This window comes from Schistocerca americana, chromosome 1, assembly GCF_021461395.2.
Source record: "Schistocerca americana isolate TAMUIC-IGC-003095 chromosome 1, iqSchAmer2.1, whole genome shotgun sequence".
NCBI classification, from domain to species: domain Eukaryota; kingdom Metazoa; phylum Arthropoda; class Insecta; order Orthoptera; family Acrididae; genus Schistocerca; species Schistocerca americana.
The window spans coordinates 622826024-622851410 of record NC_060119.1 but is presented as its reverse complement, the minus strand read 5'-3'; the positions used below and the strand labels follow the sequence as shown (position 1 = coordinate 622851410).

Below are 25387 nucleotides of genomic sequence, written 5' to 3'. Positions count from 1 at the left end.
GTTTTTGTTTTTTCCAGGCAATGTACCAACCAACACTAGTTTAAATTTGAAATTTCAAATTTTTCTGACCTTTGGTTTTCGAGTTTCAGGGTTTAAAAATTAAAAAAAAAACTGTTTTTGATCAATCGACAATTGTTTTAAAATGCTGCAGCTCAAAAACGATACAACCTAAAGCACTCAGACTTGCACCATTGTTTTCCTCTAAAAATTTCCTTCAACCTGATATGTAACATGACTATGTTACCTAAATCTGAAAATTTTGAACTATTCCAAAAAAACATTTTTTGAAGTTTCCAAAATACGTACCCTCGGATTTTTTTCATAAAAATTATATGTAGTGTTCAGTCTAACTGACTACATGCATGCAAAATTTCAAGATGGGATCTCAATGGGTTCTTGTATAAAATAGTATTTTTACTACCGCAGTACACACTAGTGAGGTGAAAAACCTACTATTTCTTGGCTATGAATACTAAGGTAGGCCTATGTAATTCTAACAAACTTAAATTATTATGTAAGCCTTTTTATGCAACATTACCCTCTTGTTGTTTGTTAATTCATTAAATGATACAGTGTTGTTTTAATTTAATGTTCATGATTCTTTTAACTATGCATCAGAAGGAAGTGAACACATGTTAATTGGTAATATATTTGCTACAAGTTCAAATTTTGAATAAAGCCACTCACCTTCATCCTTAGTTGTAAATGGCAGAGATTATCTCTTTCTTGGTTTTCCAGTTTTATTTGTAATCGTTTACAAGTTCCTTATATTAGAAATTGGCATATAAGTAATTTCACTTGGGAAAAAGATTAACTTGTTGATATTTGCATGGATAGAACTGTATTTCTAACACTAATTGGTATTTACAAAGTTAATACACATGGTATTTATACAACTTAGTGTTTAGTGAGGGTAGCTGTAACATAATTTAAACATGCTTCTTTTATGATCTTTCAGGATATTTTTCCAAAGCAAGATAGGACAACTTCATTTCTTTAGCACTTAAAGTGTAGGTTCTTCCCATAGCTGTTGTTGGATTCGCCTGTTTGTAAAAGAGTATTTCCTGGGACATCTAATATATCTCTTGTTTGTGGATGGTAAAAAGACTGGGCTGGACGCTTTGGGTGTAAAAAATGTATTCAGTACATGTCATTGTATTTTTCTTCAATGCATCCTAGCCACCAAGAGTCGTCATATGCTACTGTCACAAAACCAGTAGCAATATTTTCCATATGTGACGTTGTTATTTGGTTCAGTGTCGTCACATATTCAAGAGACTAACCCAGACTACAATGATAAGGCTTGACAGTAATTTGACTCTCTGTGCAGGGTTTATATGAGTGAAACTTTTGTGTTCCCGCAATCGCTTTTGATTCACTAAAACAAGGAAGTAAGTATTCTTTGGTCAGTTCATAGTCCTCTGTTGTGCTATATTCAAAGTCCATGTTTTTTAGGTTTTCCATGGCAGATACATAAAGTGATTTGGATGTTAAGATTTGTTGGTCACGGCCTTTGTAAGCTGGCTTTAGCAGCTAGCCACTTAACGGTTCCGCCAAGGCCATTACATGCACTCTTGCCATGGGATGTTGCAAAGAACTCGCACTCTGCCTCAACTTCAAAATCAGTTTTATGCAAACACAAATTAAGGAAGTTTTTCTTATTTTTATATTGTGCAGTGATGCCATCAGAAAAGGAAGTAATCTTTTTAAGTGCAAAAGGCAAGGTTTGCTTTATGATTTCTGGCAGTTTTTTTTTTGGGGGGGGGGGGGGGGGATACATAGAAAGCGACTGTATTTTGTTTCAGGCAATCTGATATGAAGACATACTGCAGATGTTTTATTTTTCCCTCCCATTTGTAATATATGATGAAAGGATGCAGTGTAGCTTGGGTGGTAGTCCAGTGGATTGATTGTATTTCATCTTGTACTATGAAAGAATAGTTTCCTGCAAAATTACAGTTGACTACTACATGGCCTTCAGTTAAATTGTCCTTGATTTCGCTGTAGTATTCTTTCTGCTGACTAGCTATAAATGAATGAGTTTTTACCTTCATTAGAGTGTCCAAAAACTCATCCATAAAGTCATCAGTACTTTTAGTTACAGTTTCCATCAGACACCTATCTACAGTTACACACTTTTTGTAGGTAACTTCATCAATCATATCGTCAGTGAACTTTGCATTCAATAGATCTTTAAGTCTAGAGACACCAGGACATTCTTTACAAATATCCATAAAACATTGTTGCAATGGTGGATTGCACATCATCTTGTCTAGGCAGGAATGATAAGATTTCAAAGCAGTTTTATCTTCATCCAAAACAAAATTTTGCATTTTGGCACCATTCATCATTAGCTTAATGTTTTGGTGTAAGGTACACACACAAACAGTATGTGTGCTGCCACTTCGAGCCAGGATACAGTTCCTTGGTCTTAATTCGCAAAACTTGGAAAACCCAATTTTGTTGCAGGGATCTTTTCCTTAAATAATTGGTATATTTCTTGCAAATTTGCCAACACTAGCCTCTCTTGAACCTGGATCTTTCCATCTTTATTTCTTATGGTCACACAATCTTTTTTCCCCGACATCATTCTACTAACGTCGTCAGAATTGTCGAAGTCTTTTACACAGTCAACAATATTCTCATTTAGAGTTCTTCCAGGTTTAGGATTAGGATTTGACAAAATTCCTTTTTCTTTTACTAACAGTTTTATTGCACGAGCCATGTATTTGTCACTCCAAATTATCCTTCTATTTTCTGACAGCTCCAACTCATAGGTAAGATAGACAAAATCATCATGTTTTCACTTCTTTTTGTTGTTTGAGCAGACTTTTCTTTTAACTGTTGAATAATTTCCGATTCATCTTCGAAATGTTCAGTAATAACTCCTTCAGGGCTCGATTCTGGTAGTAAGTTCTTGTCTAAGCTAGATTTTATTTTATCAAGTTTTTTTCTTTGTATAGGTAGTCACAGAAACCTTTTTCTTCTTTAGTGGTGACTCACCAATGAGATCCAGTGACTTTTTCAAATAGTCTATGGAAGATTGAGGAGCAATAAAAGAATCGTTTACATTTTCGCTACTGCAAGGTAAAACTACTTCTTCTGTTTTGTGTTTGTCACTAACATACATCACATATTTTCATGCCACTGATGATTCCTAAGTCTAGAGAGCACATCCAGTCTTTTACATTTCTTAGTGATTGTACATGGACTATCTTATGTTGTTCCACTTTAAAAGGGTTACAACATTTAGCAGCAATAATCGCCCAACTCTTCTGAGATGCCATTTCTGTAAGGTAACAAATTATACTATCAAAAAGTAAATATATATATACAACTTAAATAACTACATTTCTATTATTTGGAACATTCTAGAAAAAATATAGTAAATAATCATATTTTATGATGTTTGATATATTACCACATACATGGCATGGCGTACACTAAGACTACACTGCTCTATACTAGATCACTTGGCCAACTTAACACTAAAACACAGTACAATATAGACCACTCATAAGTTATTTTGCTATGATTATTTCATACACATTTTAATGTAGGGTCAAGGCCCCACTTACGGCCACATTAATGACATGTTTTTAGGTTTTATCATGTTTAATTTGTAGGAAATGAAAATATAATACTTAGTCTTACCTCTCAATAAATTATGTTTCTTCTGATGCTTTGTACAACATGTAGAATACAGAAAAACAGATTGTGTGTTGCTTAAAGAAAAACACTACATAACATCTGCAGCACAGATGTTTTCATTAAATGGTGACTTCAAACAAGACCAAACAAAAAAATGTTTCTAGAGACAATTGAATATCACATTTCATATTGCTTATTATAATCTATGGTAGGACTGGCTAGTATTCCAAAGGAGCTTAAAATTGCACCTGTTACATCAAGGCGGCCATAAGTGGGGTAGTGGCCAAAACTAGAGCCTTGACCCTGTATGAAAATCTCACATTTTTTTATAATGAAAAGTGAATGTCATATAAAATTGTAAGATTCTTAAGCTGCTATTTTTTTTATATATTTTATTCTTTCATTAAAATATCATTTAATGAATTAACAAATAATAAGAGGGTAATGTTGCATAAAAAGGCTAACATAATAATTTAAGTTTGTTAGAATTACATAGACCTACCTTAGTATTCATAGGATAGAAATAGTCTGCTTTTCACCTCACTAGTGTGTACTGCGGTAGTAAAATATTATTTTATACAAGAACCCATTGAGATCCCATCTTGAAATTTTGCATGCATGTAGTCAGTTAGACTGGGCAACACATACAATTTTTATAAAAAAGTCCAAGGGTACGTATTTTGGAAATTTCAAAAAATGTTTTTTGGAATAGTTTAAAATTTTCAGATTTATGTGGCATAGTCATGTTACATATCAGATTGAAGGGAATTTTTAGAGGAAAACAATGGTGCAAGTTTGAGCTCTCTAGGTTGTGTAGTTCTTTAGCTACAGCATTTTAAAACAATCATCGATTGATCAAAAACAGAGGTTTTTTTTATTTTTAAACTCTTCTTGAAACTCAAAAACCAAAGGTCAGAAAAATTTGAAATTTCAAATTTAAACCAGTGTTAGTGGGTACATTACCTGGGGGGGGGGGAGGGGGGGGGGAGAGATCATCCAAATCTGAGATATCAGTGTTCAGACTGTTAGTTGATTTGAGATGGAATGACCCTCTTGTCTCTCCACATTATACAGTTTTGTCACTGATCTCAAGCAAATCGTAGTCGTGAAGTATCCAAATCTCGTGTGTAAACAATTGATAATGTATCCTGAAAGCATAAAAGTACAACTACTAAGTAACTTTGAGTTACTTTGCTGCAGCGTGTTGTGTACCATGATCTCGCAGTTGAATTTTGTTCCATTTTGAATCTAATAAGATTAAAAGCTTCATCTCACATTGATGTACATGAACTTGTATTGTATATTGATGAAATGGAATAATTCTCTCCACTGGTGATAACAAGCATTATAATGCCCAACGAGCACTAAAATGAAAGGAAATTATTTGCTAGTTTTTTGCATATTGCCTAACAGTAAACTCTGAAGAGATATGGCAGTTTGTTTATAAGAGGATATGACTTAATAAATAACATTTCATATGGGCATGATTGGCATACAAATAATGGAAGAAGTAAAGGAAACCCCTCACAACATAGTTGAGTTACAACAGTTATCCAAATAAGACAGTCTTCTTTCACAATTTTTTTAAACCAAGTATTAGTGATGACTAAATTGTGCTCTGTGCAAAATCTTACCAGATGAATTCCCCCATCATTTCTTTCCCCAGCTCATGCTCTCCTACTATTTGTCTTTCAGTTCATCACCCCACAAGAATCCCAATGTCCATCATAATTCAATTTTCATCTACCATAACTGAACATTAAAAAGTTCATCAAACATTCTTTCAATCTCTTCATCAGACAGCTGTTGGGCTGTGTGTGTGTGTGTGTGTGTGTGTGTGTATATATATATATATATATATATATATATATATATATATATATATATATATATATATATATATAAAAAAAATAGAGGGACACATTCCACGTGGGAAAAATTATATATAAAAACAAAGATGAGGTGACTTACCGAACGAAAGCGCTGGCAGGTCGATAGACACACAGACATACACACAAAATTCAAGCTTTCGCAACAAACTGTTGCCTCATCAGGAAAGAGAGAAGGAGAGGGAAAGACGAAAGGATGTGGGTTTTAAGGGAGAGGGTAAGGAGTCATTCCAATCCCGGGAGCGGAAAGACTTACCTTAGGGGGAAAAAAGGACGGGTATACACTCGCACACATACACAGACACAAGCAGACATATTGGTTTTTAAATATGAAACAGACATATTGGTCTTTAAATATGTCTGCTTGTGTCTGTATATGTGTGGATGGATATGTGTGTGTGTGCGAGTGTATACCCGTCCTTTTTTTCCCCCTAAGGTAATTCTTTCCGCTCCCGGGATTGGAATGACTCCTTACCCTCTCCCTTAAAATCCACATCCTTTCGTCTTTCCCTCTCCTTCTCTCTTTCCTGATGAGGCAATTATTTTTTTATATATATATATATATATATATATATATATATATATATATATATATATATATATATATCCTGGAACCTTTGCCTTTTGCAGACATTTGCTCTACCGACTGCTGTGCAGGCACAACTCCTGAACTGCTCTGACAACGTTACTCCTGTCCTCACTCCCACTTTGTGAACGTCACAGAAGTTTGTAAGAAAGAGGAGAGGTATCTGGGAAGTACAGCTTAATTAGTATCGAGAATCCAGTACTTACCTGATGAGAAATCCTGTTCTTTCTTTCACCTCGCTTCATTAATTCCCTCTATATCCAACTTCAATGGAACCATTTTATTTTTCAATTTCTCTAACCTATCTGCCTGATTAAGGAATCTGACACCCAGAGTAATGCCTACCTGTAGTTTCTTGTATGATACTCTTTTATCGCTGCAATGTTTTACTCAGAAGACATACAGTAGAGCAGCATGTCCTATTGAAAAATAACACTTGTAGTTTCCCCTTGCTTTCTCTGTTTACTGTCCCAACTTAGCAAGGCCATGTTGGATAATTTTGCATAGCCAGATCAATCGCCCGGATTATTGGCCCTACAACTACTGAAATGCTGCTGCCCCTCTTCAGGAATCATATGTTTGTCTTGCCTCTCTACAGATGTCCTTCTGGTGTGGTTGCGTCTATGGTGTGGCCGTATGTATTATTGAGACTTGCAGGTCACGCAACCACAGGAAGTGAGGAGTGTCTACTAAGAACAAAACAGTATATAGTCGATGGAGTTGTAAAGAACGTGTCTAAGGGAATTATCCAAAATCGAAATCAGCCGCTGCATCATTGGAGCTGTATTACAACAACATGTACATGGCTGGCAGCCTCGTTCTTCTTCCAGAAAAATTATTACCAGTACAAGCAAATTAGTCATCATGTGGCTGTGGACTCTAAGGGTCTACACCTCAGTTGGCAAGTTTAGCCACACATAAGAAGGTTAAGATTCACCCTTACCACAGACCACAAATCACTGACTTGTTATCCTTCAGAAGCCAGACAAGGCATCAATGCACCATTTGGGGCATTTAGACTTCACTGTGCAAATTATATGGCTATTTGACATGTTTCTTAAGAGCTGAATGGACCAGAGCCATGCAGTGTGTCTCCAGGTGTTGGCAAAGAGAACTGTTTAGGAAATAGTTTAGAAGCACTGACAGCAATGCGTGATTGCCGTAAAAAACTTGATGAGGATTTATTCATGCCAGAGAGTGACATAATTCACAAATTATTGTGGGCCATGGAAATGACTAAAATGTGTTCCCAAAATATAGTGAATAGTTGCTGTGGATGGGCTAAAAGCTCTGTCCCACAAGTTCATCAATATAGACGTAACAGATGTCTCTGGTTATTTCGTCAGTTAAGTGCTAAAAAGTCTGGGCAACATTGCACAGTCTGACAGGCGTTGTCAGAAATTTCTGGAGTCTGAATGGAGTGCAAACTGTGGATTTTATCTAGAGCAGTCAGTACATGATAAAAAGCGTGGTCATTTTCGATTGTGCATGAAACTGTCTTGTTCTGAATGTGATAGCAAATTCTTTGGTATACCACTTAGGACAGTGTTTAGGTATTGTTCTGGCAGTAAACGGACATTAGTCACTAACCATGGACCTTCTTAGGAACAACATGAAGTGGCAAGGCTCAGCTACTGTCTAAAGGGTGACAGATCCTTTGTGCTAACAGGAAAGAGAACTCTGGCTTTGCAATATTGAGCTTGTCTGGCATGGCATAAGTGTCCTCAGCTAGACAGCTGTGCTGTAGAGTCTAGGAGATGTTGATGGAGAAGATCTGTGAGGATGCCATAAAAGTTAACAAAATCCGCTCCAAAAACTGGGTGCAACTTGTTGGTGACAACAGAATCCATGTGTCAAAGATTGAAGATGAGATGCAAGGTGACATGGCTGTAGGTGTTAATGGAAGATCTGTTCACAATGTGCAGATGATTGCAACCAGTGTTTCACCACATCAGATGAGAAGAAGATTAAACTGAGACAGAACCTGTACCTATGAGGAATCGTAGCTTGGTACAGTTGTCTGCTATGAACAGCCAAAGAATATCCAATTTAAAATATGCTGCCAGAACGTCTGATTTCTCACAGCATTTTCCATGGCACAGGTTAGTCAACATTGTTGGATTGCAGCTCCAGTTTGTTAGACACACACACACACACGGCGCGCACGCCCGTTTGTGCGCAAAGAGCATTGCCATTGCAATGCATGGGTGGAGTGCCCTACTTGTATAGCTGTAACTTGCTTGAATAGTTCACTTACTCCTTGTAGAGCTGTAACTTGGTTGAATAGTTCACTTACTCATGTTTACAGTGATTCCAGAGGACTCTGTCCTGGCGGGAATGGCAGCGATGTCCGTGAATGCATATGTATAGACTATTTGGTCACCAGTTTTGAGTAAGTGTATTGAATCATCAGTCTTCTACCTAGTTTGATGTGTCTCAACACACATTCCTCTCTGGTGCCAACCTCTCCATTGCAGAGTCGCACTTGTACCATATGTCTTCAGTTGTGTGTTGGATGTATTCCAATTTCTGTCTTCCCCTTCAGTTTTTACCCTGTACAGTCCCTCTAATAGCACAAAAGCTGTTCCCTGGTGTCTTAACATACATCTTATCACCCTCTCTCTTTTTCCCACCAGTGGTTTCCATATGTTCCTTTCTTCACTGCTTTGGCGTAGAACCTCTTCATTCTGTATCTTGTCAGTCCACCTAATTTTCAACATCCTTTTATAACAGCACTTCTCAAATGCCTCTATTTTGTTCTTCTCCTTTTTTCCCACAGTCCATGAGTCAGTACCGTACATTGCTGGCTGCAGACATACATTCTCAAAAATCTCTTCTTCCAATTAAGGCCTATGTTAGATACCAGAAGACTTCTCGTGGGCCGCAGTGTCCTATTTGCCTGTGGTGGTCTACTTTCTATAGCCTCTTACTTTGTCTGTCATGTGTTATTTTGCTTCTAATGTAGCAAGACTTCATGTCATTGTGTACTTTATGGTTTCTAATTTTGTGTTAAACTTATCGCTAATCTCATTTCTTCTACTTCTCATTACTTTTGTCTTTCTTTGGTTTACTCTCAAACCACATTTTTTACTCATTAGACTGTTCATTCCATTCAATATGTCTACCACTTTCACTGGGGATAGCAATGTCGCCAGCAGATTTAATCATTGATACCCTTTCACCCTGAATTTTAATTGCACACTTGAACCTATCATTTATTCGTCATTGCTGCTTTGATGTATAGATTTAATAGTACAAGCAAAAGTGTACATTCCTGTCATAGACACTTTTTAACCTGAATGCTTCATTCTTGGTTTTCCACTCATATTATCCTTTCTTGCTTCTTGTACATATTTTATACTACTTATCTTTTCCCATACCTTATTCAGATTTTTCTCAGAATCTCAACCATATTGCACCATTTTATGTTGTCAAATGCTTTTTCTAATTTGACAAATCCTATGAATGTATCTTAATTTCTCTTAAGTCCTGGTTCCACTATTAAGTGCAGCATGAAAACTGCTTTCTTGTGCCTTTATCTTTCTGAAAGTCAAACAAATTGTCATCTAACAAATCATAAATTTTCTTTTCAGTTATATATGTTATTCCTGTTAGTAACTTGGGTGCATCTGTGATTAAACTGATTGTGCAGCAGTTCTCATAGTTGTGTGCTCTTGCTATCTTTGGGGATGTGTAGATGTTTAGTTTTCCTATGTTGTTGTCATCATGGTGATCACTGTTGGATACTCACTTTGAAGTTACAATACTAGAGGTCAATAGTTCTTCTGTATGTCTAGAAGCACATTCAGAGGCAGCATTACCTCATTCGTTTGGTGTATAAATTGGTAGCTCATTTGTCTCCGTTGTACTTGTTATCAGATTGGTTTCCTTATGGCTTACGTCAATGTTCTTTAGCCTTTCACCTGCAACATGAAAATTTCCCCTGATCCATGGTTTTTGTATCTGCTAGTCTAGGAAATAATGTGGTATCCATATCCAAAATTTCATGGTAGTCAGCAGCTCTGCTCTTGCATCCTCCATGTTAAACATGAAAATTTCCCCTGATCCATGGTTTTTGTATCTGCTAGTCTAGGAAATAATGTGGTATCCATATCCAAAATTTCATGGTAGTCAGCAGCTCTGCTCTTGCATCCTCCATGTTAAGCAGCTGCAGCCATCTTCTGGTGCACCCTGCAAAAATATGCTTGGTGGAATTCTGTATGGCACAGCTTCTCAGTTGACCTATTATCGATGCCTGATACAAATATTTATGTAGGATGGTGTATGCTTTTGAACTCTATTAAAATAAATTGCTGGAGACTGTTAAGAACTGGAAACATGTGGGATACTGACCACTTTTCAGCAACATTCAAGGTTGATCTACCATTCAGCCTAAAGGCACTTCTTATTTAATCAGTTGGTATTTCAAAGGAAGTGCACACACTCTTACTATCCTTATATTGAGCCCTGCGAGAGTTGTTATTACATCACTGACAGTATCTGAACTGTTGAACTTAATTTCCCCCCTCATTCTTTCCTGCAGTGGAATAACATAAAACAGAGCCTTACAATATAACAAACACTGCATTAGTACAAACAACAAATGGATATCTACAATGTCGTCTTTGGTAATCTTTACTTTTTCATTAAAAGACGTTTTTATCTCGAATGCTTTTGGTCTTATGGAGCTATGATCGGAAATAAATTTGACCATGTCTTTCATCTGTTATGCTGACATGTTCATCTTTGTTATTGGTTCAAGTACAGTAATATTCAGAATAGTTGTTTTTAGCACTGACTAACAGGGAACAAACCTCTTATCTACATGAAGTGAGAAGGTTGATGTTAACAAGTATGATTGCTGAGCAGTAAGTGCTGCCTTAAGAAATGCAGATGAATAGTTAGTGCCAAACTTAGAAATAGTTTATTATAAGGCTTTCAACAAACATGTGTACAAGGCTCATTGCATACTCTTCCATGTAAGAACTCATGTGGCCCTCTCTTCACCCCTCCTCATGCCCCCCCCTCCCCCTCCCCCACCTCTCTCCCCATATCTCTCTCTCTCACTCACTCTCTCTCTGTTATATTTCAGTAATTGATATGACTGGGATTTAAATGGTGAGAACATAGAAAACTTGTAAGATGATGAGATGGAGTAGTAATGTAGGTGTTAGGGAAAATCATTCTTGTGTAGATATGTGCATGTGCACCAAATATAGTTTGAACCTTTGCAGCAAATGTTAGGTGGGAAATTACTATGAGGATTTGAAACAAGAGGAAGAGCTAAGGGAGGAAAAACTGGGGAGTCTGGAGGAAGCAGATATATGTAACATGTAAATGTGAAGCAGACTGGGGTAAAAGGAGTTCGACAAAAGGGACTAGCAGAGACAGAGACCAGGAGACGTCTCACATTCAGAAAATTTGACTTTGGTGAGTGGGCGCAGGGATGTGGGGGTGGGGGTAAAGCTTTTCCTGTTTATCCCCCTACTGCTCTGTGCATTCTGTTGGGACAGTTATTACATCTTAATCAACATTATAATCTGTGCTTTGGTATATTTTAGGTTACAATGTCAACCAGACTTCTAATAGGAGCTGCCAGTGTTGCTGGATGTCTCCTAGGAATACTGCCTGTGGATTATTTTACAAGATGTACAGCATGGTGAGAAATTATGGTATTAGTAAAGAATCAGTTAACTCGGTTAGAAATTATGGTATTAGTAAAGAATCAGTTAACTCCCTGTAGTCACTGTTTCGGTAGAAGTTTGTATGAGAAGCACTTTTAAAAATGCGGTTAGAATTGTACAGGATGTATAAAACTGTTAACATAAATTGGTAGAGTTACCACAGGGAAGAAAAAAGAATCACTTTTGTTATGTGATTCCAAGTGTCACAGATGCACAGTTTCGTTCCTAGGGGCCCTTGGCAGGTTGGACACTGGAGTTCACTGAGGCAAACATTCACAGTTGTTTTGACAGCTTCAAGTGCATCACGATGGCTCTGGAAACTGATTTACAGCAGTTACCTCTTACTGCTAGGAAGAGTAAGTTTTCATTACTGCTAGCAGTATCCATGTTCCTGGATAAACAATTACATTGTTACTGTTTACATTATGTTGTTTTTACGAGAAAGTTTCTAATGAAGTTCACAGGTTCTTGAGTGCTGATTACACTCTAACTGTGTTAGTTGGCATGCATTTCACTTATGGGGAGGCACGACACAACAGGTACCTGTACGCAAAACTTTTCCCAGGATGGAGGTTACCAAATCAAAAGTATGAATCTTATTGGCTGACAACTTTCTTTGGAGCATAGAATTTTACCAATGGAGTCTACACCAAGCTGTAAACATCTCTGACTTCCAAACATGCATTTTATTTTCTGAGATGGCTGCCTTCGCAAGGATAGGAATATTCAACAGTGGCGCTAATCGTGTCTGGGAGTTGGAAAATCGTAAGGCAAATGACATGTTCCACTGACAGAGATTTACCATAAATGTGTGGGCTAATATTGTTCACAACCATTTGATTGGGCTGAATCTTCTGCCTACCAGAAGGTGGAGGAAATTACGTTATCTTTCTCCATGAAGTACTAGCAAAAATGTTGGAGAATGTCTTACTAGCAGTCAGACAATGATTATGGTTCCAGCATGATGTGTCCCCACCATACTTTGCTGCTGATGTCAGAGAACATTGAGACAAGGTTTTCCCCAATTGTTGGATTGGGAGAGCCTGTTGTGGCTACCATACTAGATCAACATTGTTACTATGAATTTCTTTTTTGCTAATGGAGATGGAGTGTTTGCTGTATGAGATACCAATAGATACTCCAGAATAGCTGATTGCCCACTTGAGCGAAGCTGCAGCCATTGTTTGTGAAACACGTGGTTGTTTTGACCATGAAAGACAGTCATTCACATGCAGATATCAGCATTGTGTTAGTGTAAATGGACAACATTTTCAACACTTCTAAAATGATATTAATCACATTGCAGCTTGAACATTATCTGCAAATATCACTAATGCAAAAGCCATGGGCCTGCATGGGGTAATGGTGCACCTTTGATGTTTTGTGACATGAAAAAAGTTTTTCTTTTTATCTCATCTAAACACATTAAAATTTTGTATACATATTTTTTTAAAATCCTGTATTATTCTCTGTAACATAGGAATTGAAAATCATAAATTGAATGTGCATATATTTTTTTCCAAATCTGAGTGATACTTTTCCACAAAAGTGGTGTATAGTTGCAGATATGCAGATTGTAAGACATTGATTGAAAACCTATTTTCACACTTAGCTGATTGTGGCCAATATGGCCATTTTCAAATGATTGGTATATGCATATGTATCAGGAACCAAATTTCTTGTGGGTCTGCATACTAAAATTAATATTTTTCACTTCATTTTCCAATGTATCAGACCACACGAGGCAACATTTACTTAACAGCATTTGTGTTATGTCAGTCACATCTTTCATATTTAGTGAGAGCACAGCCAAATTAATTTGTCTTCAATAATAATAGTTCATGTTTTCTGTGTTCTTCTCCCCAGTTTTTACAACTTATCTATAAATAAATGTTGATGAATATGAGATTGCTAATCAAACCCAAAGATTACAACTTTTGTAACAAAATCGTTTACAGCGTATAACCTTATGTCAGATTTCACTATTTACCAGTGAAAAGAAAACTTTGGCATAGGCATAGGCATAGGAAATGATATGTAAATGTGTGTGTGAACATATGTATCCCTCCCTCCCTCCCCCCTACCTCGAATCAACCCACTCCCTCCTTTTGATATGGAACATCTTCAGCTTGAGGTGAATTTCTCTGATCTGCAACACTATAACTTTACTGTAAATCTTGCTTTAAAAAAATCTTATAATACTCATTTGTTTGTTAAATAATGTACTCTGATGGCATCCCCCACATTTAACATTGCTGCCTATTCACAAGTAAAATATTTAATAGAGCAGCTATGGATATAGCCAATTTTGTTTTAGATAACTATTTTATCCTGAAGATCACTGCATAAAAATTTTCTTTTTCTTACAGGTCTGTTTTGGGGCTCAGCTTAACAAATGTATCTGCCCAAGAAAACATGACATTGTTTGACTTTACAACAAGTAAATCTTTGCAGGATTGGTATGAAGTATCTGATACAGTGAGAACTGTGGGAATGTCAAAAGCTGTGCTTGCACTGCAAAAAACACAGATATTTCAACGTGCTGTATTTTTTACAATGTTGAATCCTCAGCCTAATGGTGCAGGATTTGCTGGTGTACAGAAGAGGACTGACATAAATCTTCAGGATTATAATAAGCTTTTGCTGCATGTTCGGGGTCAAGGCAGTAACTCAGGCTACAAAGTAGTCCTCCATCATAAAGGACTTAATTCTGAGCCACATCCATCATATGAACAGTTATTTACAGTGAGTTCTTAGTATTGTAATGAAAATACCATACAAAAATTGTTTTCCTCTTTTCAAGGACTGTTCCAGAACGAATCATTCAGTCTGTGCTGTAGTGCACAGTTTTGCGAAACTTACAGATATATGCTCTGTAACAAGAAGTGCAATTATTTTCATGACATCATATTCATTGGCTTTGACACTAATTGTAACCATGGAAAAATGTAGAGTAAAATCTGACAGACATTTGGTTTCAATGGGATGAGGTGGGCTATGCATGAGAATTATCAGATTTCTTAACCAGAAAAAACTATTCATGCTGGAGATAGTTAAAAGAAACGATCTGAAAGGCATAATTGCTGAAGATTTGGGTGTTCTAAACAGGGGTATATTTCAAAAGAACCTTTTTTAATCCTACCTCCTTAGAAACTAAAAAGAACTGGAGCAGTGTGGTCAAAAATCACAGCCCTTTGAACAAAAGAAACAGTATTGAAACAACTGAAAGTTAAATCATAAATAATTCATCAGATCTACAGGAGGTCTAGATCAGATGAAACCGTTGGTTGTAAATTTTATCTGCCTGGAACAGTGTGCCATACAACATATATAAACTGGAGGAGAGGCAGGTGAAGTGATTGCTCACTACATTCAGTCATGTCACTGGAGTGTGCTGCCATCTTTGAAATTATTTATACCTAGGGACAATGGAAGTGAATGCAAACATGCTGTGATGTACAATACTTTGCGTTACAATTGTCTTAAGAGTGCCCACAGGGCTTTTGATTGCAAATCCATTAGCTGTCATACTTGCAGAGTATGTCATCACACATTGCTATAAACAGGATCACAATGCATACAAGATGGCACAAGGAAGGACTGTCCGAGTGACATACATCATGTGGACAATGGCAAACACAAATAAATTATACTGACTTATTGTTAACTAAAGGTAAGCAAGAGTTAACACCTGTTCCTTATGACAGTGAATATAAAGTTGCAACACAGCAGTCGCAAATGGCACACTTGTTGTTTTCTATTTAATTTTGGGCTGCAGTCATGTTTCATATCAGAGGCCTGCAGAGATGGCACATCATATTCAAGGAACAGGTGTAACCCTCTTAGAAACAAAACACCTCATCTCTATAGATGTGGCTCCTGGATGAGCAATGATTTCCTGTCTGTCGAATGTTAAGTTTTGCCAGAGACAACTGTTCCTTTGCAAGAACAAACAATCGAGTTTGATAGATGGAACTTGTGAACATAAAACTTGCTGAAACAAGAATTTTCGCCATCTGGTAAGATTGAATTATTGCTAAGAGCTGAATTTTGTTGAAACATTCAGAAGTCAAGACCTATCTCTAGGTGAGCTGATCATTCTGTGTTTCAGGAGCCTGAGTTAGATTGGATCATATAAGGCCAGTATGAAACAGTAGAGCACACCAATGTGTCACAGCAGCCAGTCATGTCATGCTTTGTAAAAGCAGACACTGATGGTCAAACATTCTTGAAGAAATCCTGGAAGATAGAAGAGTTAATTTGCATAACAGTGATGGAAAGTGTGGTGAAGCACTTTTATTCACAATTATATGAGTACTCATAAATCAAGACACACATCTTTGTCATTTAATGTACAAGGCAGTCAGCTGCTTGGTGACATGTGGACCACGAGGATATGGAAGGCGACCAACATGTTGCACTCAGTGCTTTTCTCACATTTGGAGTGATTGTACTGCTAGGCACCCATGGACGGAATTACTGCTGCCCATTCACTTCAGGTAAAAGTAACTCCACAGAGGGCAGCACTCACCAGTGATTGAGTTGAATGTAGCAACCAAACGTACCCAGATTAATTTTCTTACAATATGCTACAAATAATATGAAGTCCTGCTGAAGCATGAAAGAGAAATTAGGAAAGTACACAGATCACTATTTCCTTCAACAAGCTATTCTGTCAATCACTAAGCTTGTTCCACTTGGAAAGAAGTAGAGTTTGGTACTGGTTCTTGAAAATTACAATCATGTATGAGCAGTACACTGAGCTAGTTGAAATGAAGCACACAAAGAAAAGAAAACATTCAAGATAAAAGAACAAATACAGTGCTTTAGCATCACTTCACTTGGTAAAGGACACAGTTTGTAGATTGGTTGCCTGAAAACCCTCTTGTGGTGTGCGAATGATGACCACACACACACACACACACACACACACACACACACACACACACACACACACACCATTCCATTGCATCCAGGATGTACTCCTTCAGTGATAGCTATCTTCAAGCGTAAGAGTGTCAGGCTGTCTTACCTTGCTGCAACTAATGCACTGCATTTTGACTTGGGGTTGCCCTCTTGGCCTGCTAGCACAAGTGATGTAGATAGACGGTCACCATTGCCAAATGATCCGGAGCTCTCACCTTACCAGTTCCCACCTTAAGAGCAAGCTCAGACCTGTTGTACTTAGAACTGGCTTAGGGATACTTGTGACTCTGTTTCCAGTCAGGAATTGACTGCGGTGAGGAGTTGGGGATCAGTAGGAGCACAAGACAGTGGTGTGAAAGGTCAAGAAATCACGTACAGCTCAATTTGACAAGTCAGTATTGTCAGCTCTTTGAATTTTAGTCACAAGTTCGCCACAAGTGGTACTTGAAAGACTTCTCTCTTGCTTCCCGCATTCTGCTAAAGTCATAATGCCAGAGGAATGAAGTATGAAGTGCTAGTTGATTCAGTCTTCATTCCCAAAAGGTTTTCACCTGTTTCTGCTTGGAGTGAATACTCACAGAAACTCATAACTTGCAGGATTCGTGACTTGCCCCAACAAAATTTGTCCCTTTGTTACTGTAGAGATTTTAGCATCTACATCATGATACAGATCTTATTAGGTCTGACAGGAATACATGAATAGTCATGTTTCTAATATCTCCAGTTACACTGCATCTGTCGGCATGCTACAACTAGGTCAACATAGCAATTTTTCTTTAGTTTGTGTAATCATGAGCTAGTCTTCACATAAAATGATTAAATACCTTAGTTGAAGAAAGGTCTCACAGCTTCTACAAGTTAGTGCTGCAAGCCTCCCAAGTGCTGTTGTGCAGGCCTTGCCCTCAGTTCCTGACAAGTGAAGTACTGATGGAGAAATGCCAGATGGCACTTCATCCATTTGGCATTCATTGTGTGCTTCCTGAATGATTTAAGCAACAGCAGACATCTGTATGGGAAAGTCGACATTATTCAGCTTCCAAGATTACTCTTGTCAGATGATTGCGAGGTAGCAGTACAAGTTGATTCTTCTCCTGATATGACAGTATTTTGTAGTATGCCTCCAACTCATAATAATTTTGCGTCATTGCTGATGGGAAGCAGTGATTTGAGCTTAGTATTTTTTTCTATTAGCTTCTTCTCCAGTTGGTGGTTTTCCATTGCATATGTAACTTCTTATGCTATTCTGACAAAAGATGCTGCACTTCAGTGCTAGATACTTGCATAATTAATTCTGTTTCTTTCACTGTCCTGCAGTTTATGTAAACCTGGAACAGCATGCTTCAATTTTGATAGCTTTGCATGGTGTTAGGAAGAACTCTGCTTACAACTTGGAAGATTGCTGTTTGTTAAAACCCAACTAGTTTCATGGCTTCAGGCTGCATCATCAGGTGAATCTACAGATAAAAATTAAAGTACAGTGTCACCACATTTTTGTGGGTATTAAAATTAATAAATGCATGCCTAAAATATACTCACAGCATTAAAATATCGCAGGCATACCTATTGCTCCTAGTCAAAATTTACTACTCACAGAATATCATCAGTACTCTGGTGAGCGAAAGATAAAGAAGACACGCTTCATTCTTTAAAATCTGCCTGCACCCAAAAAGAACGACGAAAATATTTATAGTGAGTAGATGCTAAATTTTTTTAAAAAAGAAGCTGGTCTTGCAATAAAGAATTATCACTGCTAAGATGATTAGTTGCGGCACAAGCATATTACTTTGTGGAAAGTATCAGGCGGCAATTACTCACCAGTGTGACTGCATGGCAGAACAGCACATGGCAAGGCACATGGCACGACAAAAAGAGACTGACTGACTGGCAGAATGGAAGCTATTCGTGTGAACAGTGTGACGTCATATACTCATGAGTAGAAGCGCTGGGTTGCTACCTTTGCAAGCAAAAATAATACAGAATTCTATTATGTACTAACACCTAACAAACAATCAAATTTAGCCAGAATGCTATGGTGCTTTAATGCCAATTGATTATTCAAAGTGAACTTGTCTTTTTTATGTCTAAAAGTTTCCACATCCTCTAATATATTCAAAAAAATAGCTTGCTTTTTTTGTGAAATATTTTTAAATTTTCTGAAGGGCTTGTGATGCTGTGGCCGTCGTCATGTAAGTGTGCTTTTAATGCAGATTGCAGGTTATTTAAGTTAAGTTACTCCTTCAATCTTATTTGATATGACCTACTGGTTTATCCTATGTATTTTTCAGGGCAATCGCTGCACGTAATGCAGTAGACTTCCTCTTCATTATATTTAATCACCACAGCTTCCTTGTGCTTGAGTTTTCCTTCTAGAACTGAAAATATCAAATACACTGGAATAATGTTTTTGGACCTCATATGTCTGGCAATTTTTTTGGATATTGCAACCAGATGTGGTATTTTACAAAAAATAATGTGTTCCTTTGTCTGTTCAGCTGGTCTAAGTGTTATACAATCTGCCTCTAATCCAGTATAGGAAGGCAGATATTTCTTTTTCAATATACTTCTGTTAATTGGGTTAACAAATTCTGGACCGTAACATTTTTGATACACAAAATACTGTATAAACTCATATTGAGCCACTTGAGCATCTCTGGTAAGAGGCACTTCATACATGCGGTTCAACATGGTTCAGAATGCTGTAGTTTTATATTTCATAGGTTGACATGACTGCCTGTGTATAATAAGATCTGCCATTGGCTTTTGGTAAACATTGAGCCTATATTTCAGCCTCTTTCAGTCTCTTGGAGGTCCAAAAATGGTAATGTTTTAATTCTAAGTACAGTGCCCAGTGTACTTTTGATTCAGACTATTTAGATGCCAAGGAAGCTGGCCACTTTCAGTATTATTACCATCATATAACATGAAAACATTGTAAACATACCTGTTCCATAAAATTAATCTTCTAGCAGTTGAGGGACTTCTGTCATAAATTCTTGCTCAAAGTTGGTCATAAAAATATTTGCTTTACAATAGGCAAGTGGAGAGCCCAAGGCCTATCCCTATTGTTGTGAATGAAAATCATCCCCAAATTTAAAATAATTAAAAGACAAAACAATTTTTAACAAAGCCAAGCATTTCTTCCACCTCTTTAGATTGTCTCTCTGAAAAGGTACCCAAATTCTCCATGACAATACTTTCCACCTGAACAATAAGTATATTAGCATACATGTCGTCATATGTGTGGTGGGTGGTATGTTTACATCCTGTAAATTGTTTATAAGGTATTTCCTATTTTTTCTATTGAAATTAGTAGGATGTTGGAAATTTTTATTCAGATAGCGTGCAAGGAGCTCTTCTTCTTATAGCCTGCGGTCACCCCCCCCCCCCCACCCCCACCCCCCTCCCACCAAAGCATATGTTAAACTGTATGTATGAACTGTCCCTTACCAGAGAAGCTCAAGTGGTGTAATATGAGGTTATATAGTATATGGTTGTGGTTTGTAATTTGGTAACATAATTAACAGAAGTATATTGAAAAAGAAACATCTGCCTTCCCATAGTGGATTAGAGGCACATCTTCTAATCCTGAGATGAGCCAAGCAGAATAAGGAAGGCTCTATTTTTTGTAGAAAACCATATCTGGGCGCAGTATCCAAAAAAATTGGCAGATGTATGAGATCCAAGACAATTATTCCAGCATATTTTACATTTTCAGATCCAGGCAGAAAATCACAGGCGCAAGGAAAAAACTGTCGCAAATAGATATAATGAAGTGGGAGTATAATGAATTACATGTGGTGAATGCCCTAAGAAATTTATAGGACAAATTGGTAGAAAATGATTTAAGGAACAATTTAACATAAATAACCTGTGGTCTGCATTAAGAATACATTTACACGATGACAGCCACAGCATCACAAGTGCTTCAGAAAATTAAAAACTAATTCACAAAAAAGAAAAAAAGCTATTTTTTGAATATAGTAGAGGAAGGGGAAATTCTTAGACATGAAAAAGACAACACACAGTTTATGTTGAATAAGCAATTGGAAATAAAGCACCATAGTATTATGGCTAATTTTGATTGTTTGGTAGTTGATGGTGTGTGATAAAATTCTGTATTATTTTCACTTGTAAAGATAGCAATCCTAATCATGAGTATATGTCGTCAAACTGTCCACATGGGTAGCTTCCGTACTGCCAGCCAGCTAGTCTCTTTTTGTCATTTGTGCAGGCCACTTTTGCCTTACCGTGTGCTCAGCTGCTTTGCTGTCACATTGGTAAGACACTGCCACCTCATACTTTCCACATAATAATTTGCATGGGCCACAATTAATTGTGTTATCATCAGTCCGGCCTCCTTGTTAAAAAAATTTAGGATCTACTCGCTGTAAATATTTTCTGTTTTCTTTTTAGATGCAGGCAAATTTTAGAGAATGAAGTATGTCTTTACCTTTTGCTCACTATAGTATTGATGATATTTTCTGAATAGTAAATTTCGAATAGAAATGATGGGTGTCCATGTTATTTTTTAATATTGTTAGTATCTTTTACTTCCCCCCATGAACCATGGACCTTGCCGTTGGTGGGGAGGCTTGCGTGCCTCAGCGATACAGATAGCCGTACCGTAGGTGCAACCACAACGGAGGGGTATCTGTTGAGAGGCCAGACAAACGTGTGGTTCCTGAAGAGGGGCAGCAGCCTTTTCAGTAGTTGCAAGGGCAACAGTCTGGATGATTGACTGATCTGGCCTTGTAACAATAACCAAAATGACCTTGCTGTGCTGGTACTGCGAACGGCTGAAAGCAAGGGGAAACTACAGCCGTAATTTTTCCCGAGGGCATGCAGCTTTACTGTATGATTAAATGATGATGGCGTCCTCTTGGGTAAAATATTCCGGAGGTAAAATAGTCCCCCATTCGGATCTCCGGGCGGGGACTACTCAGGAGGATGTCGTTATCAGGAGAAAGAAAACTGGCGTTCTACGGATCGGAGCGTGGAATGTCAGATCCCTTAATCGGGCAGGTAGGTTAGAAAACTTAAAAAGGGAAATGGATAGGTTGAAGTTAGATATAGTGGGAATTAGTGAAGTTCGGTGGCAGGAGGAAGAAGACTTCTGGTCAGGTGACTACAGGGTTATAAACACAAAATCAAATAGGGGTAATGCAGGAGTAGGTTTAATAATGAATAGGAAAATAGGAATGCGGGTAAGCTACTACAAACAGCACAGTGAACACATTATTGTGGCCAAGATAGACACGAAGCCCACACCTACTACAGTAGTACAAGTTTATATGCCAACTAGCTCTGCTGAGGATGAAGAAATTGATGAAATGTATGATGAGATAAAAGAAATTATTCAGGTAGTGAAGGGAGACGAAAATTTAATAGTCATGGGTGACTGGAATTCGAGTGTAGGAAAAGGGAGAGAAGGAAACATAGTTGGTGAATATGGATTGGGGCTAAGAAATGAAAGAGGAAGGCGCCTGGTAGAATTTTGCACAGAGCACAACATAATCATAGCTAACACTTGGTTTAAGAATCATGAAAGAAGGTTGTATACATGGAAGAACCCTGGAGATACTAAAAGGTATCAGATAGATTATATAATGGTAAGACACAGATTTAGGAACCAGGTTTTAAATTGTAAGACATTTCCAGGGGCAGATGTGGACTCTGACCACAATCTATTGGTTATGACCTGTAGATTAAAACTGAAGAAGCTGCAAAAAGGTGGGAATTTAAGGAGATGGGACCTGGAAAAACTGAAAGAACCAGAGGTTGTACAGAGTTTCAGGGAGAGCATAAGGGAGCAATTGACAGGAATGGGGGAAAGAAATACAGCAGAAGAGGAATGGGTAGCTTTGAGGGATGAAGTAGTGAAGGCAGCAGAGGATCAAATAGGTAAAAAGATGAGGGCTAGTAGAAATCCTTGGGTAACAGAAGAAATATTAAATTTAATTGATGAAAGGAGAAAATATAAAAATGCAGTAAATGAAGCAGGCAAAAAGGAATACAAACGTCTCAAAAATGAGATCGACAGGAAGTGCAAAATGGCTAAGCAGGGATGGCTAGAGGACAAATGTAAGGATGTAGAGGCTTATCTCACTAGGGGTAAGATAGATACTGCCTACAGGAAAATTAAAGAGATCTTTGGAGATAAGAGAACGACTTGTATGAATATCAAGAGCTCAGATGGAAACCCAGTTCTAAGCAAAGAAGGGAAAGCAGAAAGGTGGAAGGAGTATATAGAGGGTCTATACAAGGGTGATGTGCTTGAGGACAATATTATGGAAATGGAAGAGGATGTAGATGAAGATGAAATGGGAGATACGATACTGCGTGAAGAGTTTGACAGAGCACTGAAAGACCTGAGCCAAAACAAGGCCCCCGGAGTAGACAACATTCCATTGGAACTACTGACGGCCTTGGGAGAGCCAGTCCTGACAAAACTCTACCATCTGGTGAGCAAGATGTATGAAACAGGCGAAATACCCTCAGACTTCAAGAAGAATATAATAATTCCAATCCCAAAGAAAGCAGGTGTTGACAGATGTGAAAATTACCCAACTATCAGTTTAATAAGTCACAGCTGCAAAATACTAACACGAATTCTTTACAGACGAATGGAAAAAAAATAGTAGAAGCCAACCTCGGGGAAGAGCAGTTTGGATTCCGTAGAAACACTGGAACACGTGAGGCAATACTGACCTTGCGACTTATCTTAGAAGAAAGATTAAGGAAAGGCAAACCTACGTTTCTAGCATTTGTAGACTTAGAGAAAGCTTTTGACAGTGTTGACTGGAATACTCTCTTTCAAATTCTAAAGGTGGCAGGGGTAAAATACAGGGAGCGAAAGGCTATTTACCATTTGTACAGAAACCAGATGGCAGTTATAAGAGTCGAGAGACATGAAAGGAAAGCATTGGTAGGGAAGGGAGTAAGACAGGGTTGTAGCCTCTCCCCGATGTTGGTTCAGTCTGTATATTGAGCAAGCAGTAAAGGAAACAAAAGAAAAATTCGGAGTAGGTATTAAAATCCATGGAGAAGAAATAAAAACTTTGAGGTTCGCTGATGACATTGTAATTCTGTCAGAGACAGCAAAAGACTTGGAAGAGCAGTCGAATGGAATTGACTGTGTCTTGAAAGGAGGATATAAGATGAACATCAACAAAAGCAAAACGAAGATAATGGAATGTAGTCGAATTAAGTCGGGTGATGCTGAGGGAATTAGATTAGGAAATGAGACACTTAAAGTAGTAAAGGAGTTTTGCTATTTGGGGAGCAAAATAACTGATGATGGTTGAAGTAGAGACGATATAAAATGTAGACTGGCAATGGCAAGGAAAGCTTTTCTGAAGAAAAGAAATTTGTTAACATCGAGTATAGATTTAAGTGTCGGGAAGTCGTTTCTGAAAGTATTTGTATGGAGTGTAGTCATGTATGGAAGTGAAACATGGACGATAAATAGTTTGGACAAGAAGAGAATAGAAGCATTAGAAATGTGGTGCTACAGAAGAATGCTGAAGATTAGATGGGTAGATCACATAACTAATGAGGAAGTATTGAATAGGATTGGGAAGAAGAGAAGTTTGTGGCACAACTTGACCAGAAGACGGGATCGGTTGGTAGGACATGTTCTGAGGCATCAAGGGATCACCAATTTAGTATTGGAGGGCAGCGTGGAGGGTAAAAATCGTAGAGGGAGACCAAGAGATGAATACAATAAGCAGATTCAGAAGGATGTAGATTGCAGTAGGTACTGGGAGATGAAGAAGCTTGCACAGGATAGAGTAGCATGGAGAGCTGCATCAAACCAGTCTCAGGACTGAAGACCACAACAACAACAACAACAACAACAGTATCTTTTAGACATTCCTTTATAAATTTGAATATAAACAAAATGTGGTGACACTGTACTTTGCTTTTTACCATGTAGTTTCACATGATGATGCAGCTTGATGCCGTGAAACCAGTAGTGTTTTAACAGACAACAATTTTACCAGTTGTAAACAGAGTTCTTCATAACATCATGACCATCTACAACTGTGGTTGCCCGGAATATAAAATAATTTCTGATGATAACTTTGCAAATCGACTGATGCATTAATTTTGGATTGCTCCACTGGAATTGCACAGGAATTCTATCCTTTTTTCTGGCACCTCTTTAAATGCATAACTGTTAGAGATATTTGATACTGGCCATGATGCAGTGTCTTCTTTAAGCCAACTGGCCGTCCCTTCATAGTCTGTTTCCTTGCAAGTCTGCTTGAGGCACTCCTTGCAATGTCGGATAAGCTGGATTTTCCATTGCAGATTTATGACTCCCTATCACAGCTGTTGCGATTTCCTATATCTCAGACACATGGTTGTTTCCCACGGATGTTTTCCACCACATAGGTGACAGGAACCACACTAGCACAATGGATGAGTCAGTCCACAGGTAAGTTTGTTTGATGTTGGTAGCAAGTGAGCTAACAAGGTGCTGCAGTTGTGGCAAAGTGAGAGATCCCACAGACCTCCAAGATAGGTGACAACAGCCTTTTCAGTGGAGATGCTTGTGATCACCTTAATGGTTTGGCATGTGGGATTCCATGCTGGTTAGTGGATTGTACATACACTGATCAGCCAGAACATTATGACCAATGACCTAC

The 25387-nt window shown here is 37.8% G+C and overlaps 1 protein-coding gene across 5 annotated transcripts in view; it reads left to right on the top strand.

Annotated features, from left to right (window-relative positions):
* LOC124607413 overlaps positions 1-25387 on the top strand; it is a 35798-nt gene that overhangs the window by 1194 nt on the left and 9217 nt on the right. For 4 of the 5 annotated variants that reach the window (XM_047139771.1, XM_047139748.1, XM_047139756.1 and 1 more), the window contains exons 2-3: positions 11688-11785; positions 14180-14555. In XM_047139771.1, coding sequence (XP_046995727.1) covers positions 11694-11785; positions 14180-14555 — 468 coding nt within the window. In that variant the 5' untranslated portion in view covers positions 11688-11693. Of the gene's footprint in view, positions 1-450; positions 478-11687; positions 11786-14179; positions 14556-25387 lie in introns of those variants that run through there. The other variant, XM_047139741.1, reaches the window with a different exon arrangement.